Genomic DNA, 7,604 nt, shown 5'->3' with positions numbered 1-7,604 from the left:
TACAATTAAACCATGGGCTTAAATGGTTCAAATTTAGCCCATCATCATACATTCCTATAGATTTCATCCAGTAGCTAAATCTGGGGGAGGAAAAGAAAAAGGACCCACACAAAATTTTCCCAGTTGAAGACATTTTTATTCTAGTAGCCACCTCAGTCACTGGCAGGATGGGCCTGTCCTCCGCGGGGGCAATGGCGCGTTTGGGAGAGGATGGGGGCCCTGCACTGGGCGGGCGGGGCGGGGCAGCTGGGGGATGAGGCAAAGGGCTATGTGACAGTGATAGGTCACAAAGGGCATCAGAGGATAAATAGGCTGTGCCAGGGCCTTAGGCCGAGAAAGTGGTTACTTCTCTCACTAGGACTGACGTTCACAGCCGCTTGGGGAGATAAAAACCCAGAAGCGGAAGTGAGCTGAGGCCGAGGGGGAGCCTACCATACCTCTCTACACACTTGAAGAGATTCAGCCAGGGGTCCAGCCGCCCTACAGTGTCCCCGCTGTGACCATCGGTGCCCCTACCCACACCCCTGCCTCTGGGAGACCCTGAGGCAAAGGTGGGGGCCTGTGGGCTGGGCTTGGAAGACCTGCCATAAGGCCGCCTGCGTGACACAGGAGCACCGCAGCTCGCTCTGCTCTTCGGCCCATTAGGCCGAGGGAGGGAAGAGCCAGGGGCCCGCCTTAACCACGCTGCCTGGCAGTGATCGAAGACAGCCATGAGTGGGGACTCTCTGCTCCCGTATCACACGGCCCAGAGCAGCACCGGGCTGGGCCTGTTCAAAAGCACCATGGGGGAGCTGCAGCAGCAACTGCACAACGGCGAATACGACATATTCAAGTACGCGCCGATATTCGAGAGCGACTTTATCCAGATCACGAAGAGGGGACACGTGATTGACGTGCACAACTGTGACTGCACGGTGACCGTGGGCATCGCATCCACCAGCCCCGTCCTCCCACTCCCAGACATCATGCTGCTGGCCCGACGGGCCACCGGCTGTGAACAGCACGCTGAGCACAGCCAGCCCACCAAGGGGAAGAGCCACAAGGTTGCCAAGACCTTAGAGCTCACCAGGCTCCTTCCCTTGAAGTTTGTGAGGATCTCCACGCACGATCGTGACAAACGACAGCTGCGCGTGAAGTTTGCCACTGGCCGCTCCTTCTACCTGCAGCTGTGTGCCCCTCTGGACGCGCAGGAAGACCTCTTCGCCTACTGGGAAGAGCTGATTTACCTCCTGCGACCACCATTGGACGGTCACAGCCGCACCTACGCTGTTCCAGCCGGGGACATGATCTGCAGGACTCTGTTCGAGGAGGAGGAGGAGGACGGGAGGAGCCCGGCAGTGGAGGATTTCCAAGGAGAGTGGGATGAGGACCAGGTGAGCATCAGGAGCCTCCACACGCCCTCTGAGGTGGCCGCGGTCGGGTCTGCAGCTTTTGCTGGCGGGGAGGGGATCCAACTGGACTCCCACAAGCCCGATACCATGTCCGATGTGGCCACTGCCAAAGCAAAACCTACAGTGCTTGACAAAGAGTCAGCATCGCGGGCAACGACAAAGGTGGAGACAGCAGGGGTGGCAGGCGGCACCGCAGCGGGTGCTTTGAGCGTGGCAGAGATCCAGTCTCCTGCCCCCGAAGAGCAGAGCACGGCCATAGCAGCCACAGCCAGCAAGGGTCCAGGAGCAAGTAAAACCAACACAGCCACTGGGGGCACTGCGGGGAACAAGACCATCCAAAAAGCAGCCGGCCTGGGCTCAGGCAGCCGGAGAGCCACTAGAGACGACCAAAAGGAGAAAGGCCACGGCAGCCCGGGGGACAACAAGCAGGGCACTGCTCACAAAGCCATCAGCCGTGCTCCCATCACCAACGAGTCCAGGACCTCGCACAAATCAGGCAGGAGCTTACCTACAGCAAGTTCAGGTTCCATCACCAAGAGACTCAGCAGGATCGGCTCTTTCTTCAGGAATGTCAGAGCCAAGCTTACGACAAAGACAGTGTGGCCTCATCACGCGAGGAATATGTGAGCATCCCGCCGAAGGCAGTGGAAGGGACCCGAATGGAGGCCATCACAGAGACAGCAGAGAGTGGCCAGGGCCTGGAAATCACTGGTGGTGTGACATCTGAGACCACGGAGCCAGCGACCGTTGAAGGACCTAGAGCTGGGAGCTGCAAAGGGAACCAGGGCTCAGGGAAATACCCCTGGAGAGCCCATTGCAGCTTCCTACGGAAATTGAAATAAAAATCTGAGAATGCATGCCGTGTTCTGTCTGACTTTCTAGGTCCCGAAGCCCAGACGGAGCCTCACAGTGGATTCTGGGAGGTCAGCTGCGCCACAGTCTGAGACCCAGTGTCCAGTCAAGCGCAGCCCCACCTCACACACATGCTCAGCGCCAACAGTGGTGCTCCATCTGGCCTCCACTCCTTTCTGGCTTTGCCCCCCCCCCCGCCCCCAGCCATGGTGGAAAGTCAGACTATGGCCTGGGAAGCTCTCCTTCACTATGCCCGTATTGTTTTTTATAAACGCTTATTCCCTCTGAAGGCCTGTAAACAAAGCAAGAACAGGGACGCATGTCCCCTCGGGCTATTCAGTGGACAGAAATAAGGGCAGCAGTAGTGGCTAGCAATCAGAACAGCAAGCACTCTCACCTAGACTTAGCCGTTCCCTTCCCAGGTATATACCCTGGAGAAACACACATGTTCTAAGGAACAACTGTGAGAATGTGTATAGCAAAAATAACTTAACAGCAAAACACAGGAAGCAGCCCAAATTTCCATCAACAGAATTAATACAGCAGAGTATGAAGTGAGTGCAATATTCAATAGTGAAAAATAAATGAGCTACACACATTAGCATAGATCAACTTCTCCTGATTTTTAAAAACATCAAAAGAATGGGATACAATTCCACTCACGGAACTATACTGAAACAAGCCCATTCTGAAACAAGCCCAAACAATGTATTGCATAGGGTACATGTTTTAAAAACAACTGTAGCTAAAAATGAGGGAAGAGTAAACACAAAATTCGGGACAGTTTTCTCTAGGGTGGAAAGGCTAGGTCAAGGAGGTTGACACAAGGCTGTTAGTGCTGCTGGGAATTGCTCCATCTCTTAGGCAAGATGGTAGGTACACAAGTGGTGTATTTTTCACATTTTACTAACTCTGAAATCAGCAAGGTCACCGCGGCAGTTGTGATGGAGTTATTGCCAATGCCTTTCTCTTTTTTTCACTTTTCTTTATGCACAAAAGTGATGTCAGAAAGGCTTGGCATCTTTAAATTACATTTATTTAAGGTAAAGTACAAGAACGCTGGTTTGGTTATTAGGAAAAGAAGGAACGATATGCCTACTTTCCAGGTAAGAACACTGAGGCTCAGAGAAGGTAACCTGCTCCAGTCGCACATGGGATCTTTGCAGAACAGTCATCCACCAGCCCACTTCTTTACGCAAAGCCCTGTCCGGGGCACGGGAAGGAGGCAAGCAAACAAGCCTGAGATAGGACCGGCACAAGAACCCGAGGCACCAGCATTCTTACCATCATGTTCCAAAACTACAGAGATGAGCATCAATTTTACTAGACTGAGCGGAGGGAGGGGTGGGGGCTGGGAGCCGGTTATCGGACTTCAGTGAGCTCACAGCTCTTAGCTGGCCTTCTCTCGAGAGCATCCAGACCACCCCTGAGCTGCGTCTGGCTCCCTGGCTTCTACCTCTAGCCTCTGGCATGACCCGCGCTGCAGCCATAAACAGGCTCCCACCTGGAATTCCAGCGTCCACTCCTGGAACACCCAGCGTCCAGTCCTCCTGCAGCCACTAATTAAACTTTGGAATGCCCTACTCAGAAGGGTTTTTCCATATCAAATCTTCAGGAACTTTTTTCTTCTTGGGGCTCCAAAATCAAATCCTTAACCCTCACGTGAGTGAGATTATTTGTTAGGTCAGAGCATCCTTGTTGATTGGACCTTCAGTTTGTGACTTCCACAGACCTCATCACGGGAGGGTGGGGAGAGGTCTCTTCTGTTGGTGGAGGGAATGGAGGGCACTTGGTGGGGAGCACTGATGAGAAAGCGAGACAGCCCGAGACCCACACATAGGCACTGTTGCCCCTGGCCAGACAAGGTTCCTGACCCCAGGATTAACCCAGAGCTTCCGAGAAGACTAGGAGCTGCAGGGAGACACAATGAATGGTTTACTCTCCACCAGCTTTTCCTTGGACCCAAGGTGGAGAAATTACGAAAAGATCACATCACATGCATTTGATCTTCTGATTTCCACACAGGCAAGTGCAGCTAAACACTAGTCTGAAGGAAGAAAAAGTGTTAAAACCATGTGCATAGCCCTTAGTCGTTTATAAAGTCCTTGAATGTGTGTGCCCCCTTCCGATGCTCACATCTTTCTATTTTGCAGATAAGCAAACGGAAGTTCAGAGCATTTAAAGGACTTGCTCAGGGTGGGAGGTGATGGTGCAGAGAGGGAGCTACCTCAGTGCAACAACTTTCAGACAGTGTGCCACCCCGGTCCCGCATAGAGGTACACGGATGGTGGAGGAGACAGGACAGCACGAGTAATTATCACAACTCTGAGTGACAAATACAATCAGAGACGTGTGTTTGGGGACTGGATCTATTCAGAGGAGGGGTTTTGGGGTTAGGGAAGACTTCACAGGGGAATTGGCACTTTTAAGGATGAATAGGGCTCAGCCAGGTGAAGGAAGTATGAGGAGCAACGGTAAAGGTGGGGGAGGGGTGGGAGATGATCAGGCCACAGGAAAGAGCGCGTGCAAAGTACAAAGGCTTGAAACGTCACGGTGTGTTAAGCAACTACAGGTATGTCAGTACCACTGGTTGGAGGGCAAGAGAAGAGGGACGTGAGGCTGGAGAATCAGGCAGCTGTGTCTTGGGGAGCCTGGGGTACTATTTGAGTGTATGAGACTAGCGGAACCACTGAAGGCCAGCGTCTGATGGGAGTAAGATCCCTCTGGCTCCAGGGTGGAGAGTTGATGGGCAGGGGGCTGTCTGGAGACACGGGGTCCTCCAGGAAGCCACTGCATTAATCCTGGCAGAGTTGGGGAGCCCTGAACCTGGGTGGCACTGGGGAGACAGAAGGGGGCAGAGTCGGGAGGTGTTGAAGAGATGGAACAGGACAATTTTCCAGCCCACATCCTGAAAGACGGGGAGCTCATGGTGTAGGTCTGGCCCTCATCTAAAGGAAGTAGACCTGACAGAGGTGGAGGTGACTTGCCCCTGTGGCGGCTATTGGTCAGTAGAGTGGGTGGCCAGAAAAGAGGCTCAACGGGAAAGCAAGGAGTAATGTGTTCAGATAGAAAACAACAGCTGCTAGACGGCTAAGGGTAAAACATCAGGATAAGGCAGCCGAGGCGGTCAGTGGGGCTTCAGCACTTGGAGAGGGGCAGAGCCCCTGAGAAGTTCCTTGTTTATCTGAGAGCCCTCCTCCCCTGGGCAAAGAGTCGCCCCAGAGAGCCCCTTGTGGCCACATGCTGGTACTGCAGGTTGGCGCTTGAATGAGGGGAGTCAGCACTGAGGCTGAGTCACCGTGACCCTTTCCCTTTGTCACACCACAATTAGTCTAATGCCAACCCCAAAGGTGTGAGCTAGGGGAGGTGGGGGGGTCTGGGCAATGAGGATGTGTCTCATCCAGGCGGCATGGCTCCAGGCCCCTGGCAGTGGAGCGGTAGAGTTTGAAATGGCTGAAAGGTCCCTGAGAGGCTGGGGATCCGAACCCAAGGGGACAATGAGTCACCGCCAAGAACAGGGGTGAAGTTAGTGCCAGGGTCCCTCTGCAGCATGGAAGCCATTTGAGAAACAACTGCTGAGCACCTACTGTGGGCAAGATAGGGAATCCGGGACCATGAGGATGTTCACATACAATACACACACACACACACACACGCGCGCGCGCGCCTATAATACAAATCACAGCGTGGTAGTGGCCTCAGTGTACACAAAGAGGCTTCACGGAGAAGTGGAGGGCTTAGCACAGGGATGGCGGGCTGAGTGCTCTGGCACAGGGAATGGTGTGATGGAGAGGGAGAAGGGCTTGGGAGATGTTCACAGATGACAGACAACTGCAGTGTGCCCAGGGTGTAATGTGCTCGGCAGAGAGAGCGGGCTGTGCGGTGGGAAATGAGGCTAGAAATAGAAGTAAGGCCACAGCATAGAGGAGAGACCCAGAATGCCGCACAACTCCCCTGAACCCCATGATCTTCATGACTGCAAATGGGACCTGTAACCCAGGGCCGAGGGGTGTGCAGAGTTGGTTTCTCCAAGAGCAGAAGGGCAATGGAAACCTAGACTCTTCCCCTTTGCCAGTTCAGAGAATGTGAAATGGATAATGGAGGCCCATGGCTTCCCACACTCTCTGTAAGAGGACCTTATCCCACAGGTGTGCTGAGGTTGTTACCCCCCTCATCGTGGGAGCACCTGGAGGACCAGGCCACTTGGCTTTGGCTGCCAGGAGCCCCATCTGGTACCCCAGTGTGTGCCATTCCAATGATGTCATTTTCCACATGTGCCACAGCCTGTGAAAGGTTGGGAAACACCTTTCTAGATCGGCACATGCATGTACATGATACAGTTTGCAGGTACTGTGAATGCAGCAGCAAGGAGCTGCTGAGAAGTGCCTTCCCTGGACAGCTAGCCTGCTCCCCACAGCTTCAGCTGATGCTCACCACGGCACCCCTCTTTTCTTTTCCCACTGACACTTTCACAGTCCCAGGACCCTGCCACAATGCAATATACACTGGTTCAAGGGAAAAATAAGAACAAATATATTGCTTTTCATAAAACTAAATTAGTTTTTTAAACATCTATCCTTGGCCTTGAGATCATGTCCTGCCTCCTTGTCTGTTAACATTATATTCTGAAGTGCAGTTGACCCTGAAACAACACGAGTTTGAACTGCTCGAGTCCACTGAAACTTGGATTTTTTTTTTTTACTAAATACATACTACAGTACTACACAGTCCGTGGTTGGGTGCACCCGCACAGGCGGAACCGCGGATTCAGAGGGCCAACTGTAAAGTTATATAGGGATTTTCACCTGGGGGTGGGGAGGTTCCTAACCCCAATGTTGATCAATGGTCAATTTATAACATTCATGCAGGAGAGTGTGCCATCGTAAGCATACCACTCGATGACATTTCACGAGATAAGCAACCCCACAAAACTAGCACCTGGCGAAGAATCAGAACATCCCTGCAACTCTGGAAGGGCCCCCTTGCAGCCACTCAAGGGTAACCACTACCCTAGCTTCCAACACCACAGATGAATATTGTTTGCTTTTCAACTTTACAGGGCTTCCCTGGTGGCGCAGTGGTTGAGAATCCACCTGCCAATGCAGGGGACACGGGTTCGTGCCCCGGTCCGGGAAGATCCCACATGCCACCGAGTGGCTGGGCCCGTGAGCCACGGCCACTGAGCCTGTGCGTCCGGACCCTGTGCTCCGCAACGGGAGAGGCCACAACAGTGAGAGAGGTCCGCGTACCACAAAAAAAACCAAAAAAAATCCCAACTTTACATAGTGGAATCACATAGTATGTACTCTCTGACTCGGGTTTCTTTTCCTTAACATCATATTTATGAGGTTTGTGCATGAC

At 53.0% G+C, this 7,604-nt stretch overlaps 1 protein-coding gene across 1 annotated transcript; it reads left to right on the top strand.

Annotated features, from left to right (window-relative positions):
- Window positions 1-710: 710 nt before the first annotated feature.
- Window positions 711-1,706, top strand: LOC136793616 (Golgi-associated RAB2 interactor protein 4-like; the record flags this gene model as incomplete). Its single annotated transcript, XM_067026703.1, has 1 exon — window positions 711-1,706. A coding segment is annotated over exon 1 (996 nt), but the record flags the coding sequence as incomplete, so codon positions are not given.
- Window positions 1,707-7,604: the final 5,898 nt, after the last annotated feature.

The sequence above is a fragment of the Kogia breviceps genome, chromosome 1, assembly GCF_026419965.1.
Source record: "Kogia breviceps isolate mKogBre1 chromosome 1, mKogBre1 haplotype 1, whole genome shotgun sequence".
In the NCBI taxonomy this organism is placed as follows: Eukaryota; Metazoa; Chordata; class Mammalia; order Artiodactyla; family Physeteridae; genus Kogia; species Kogia breviceps.
The sequence above is the reverse complement of the archived record's forward strand: the minus strand, read 5'-3'. Positions and strand labels throughout refer to the sequence as shown.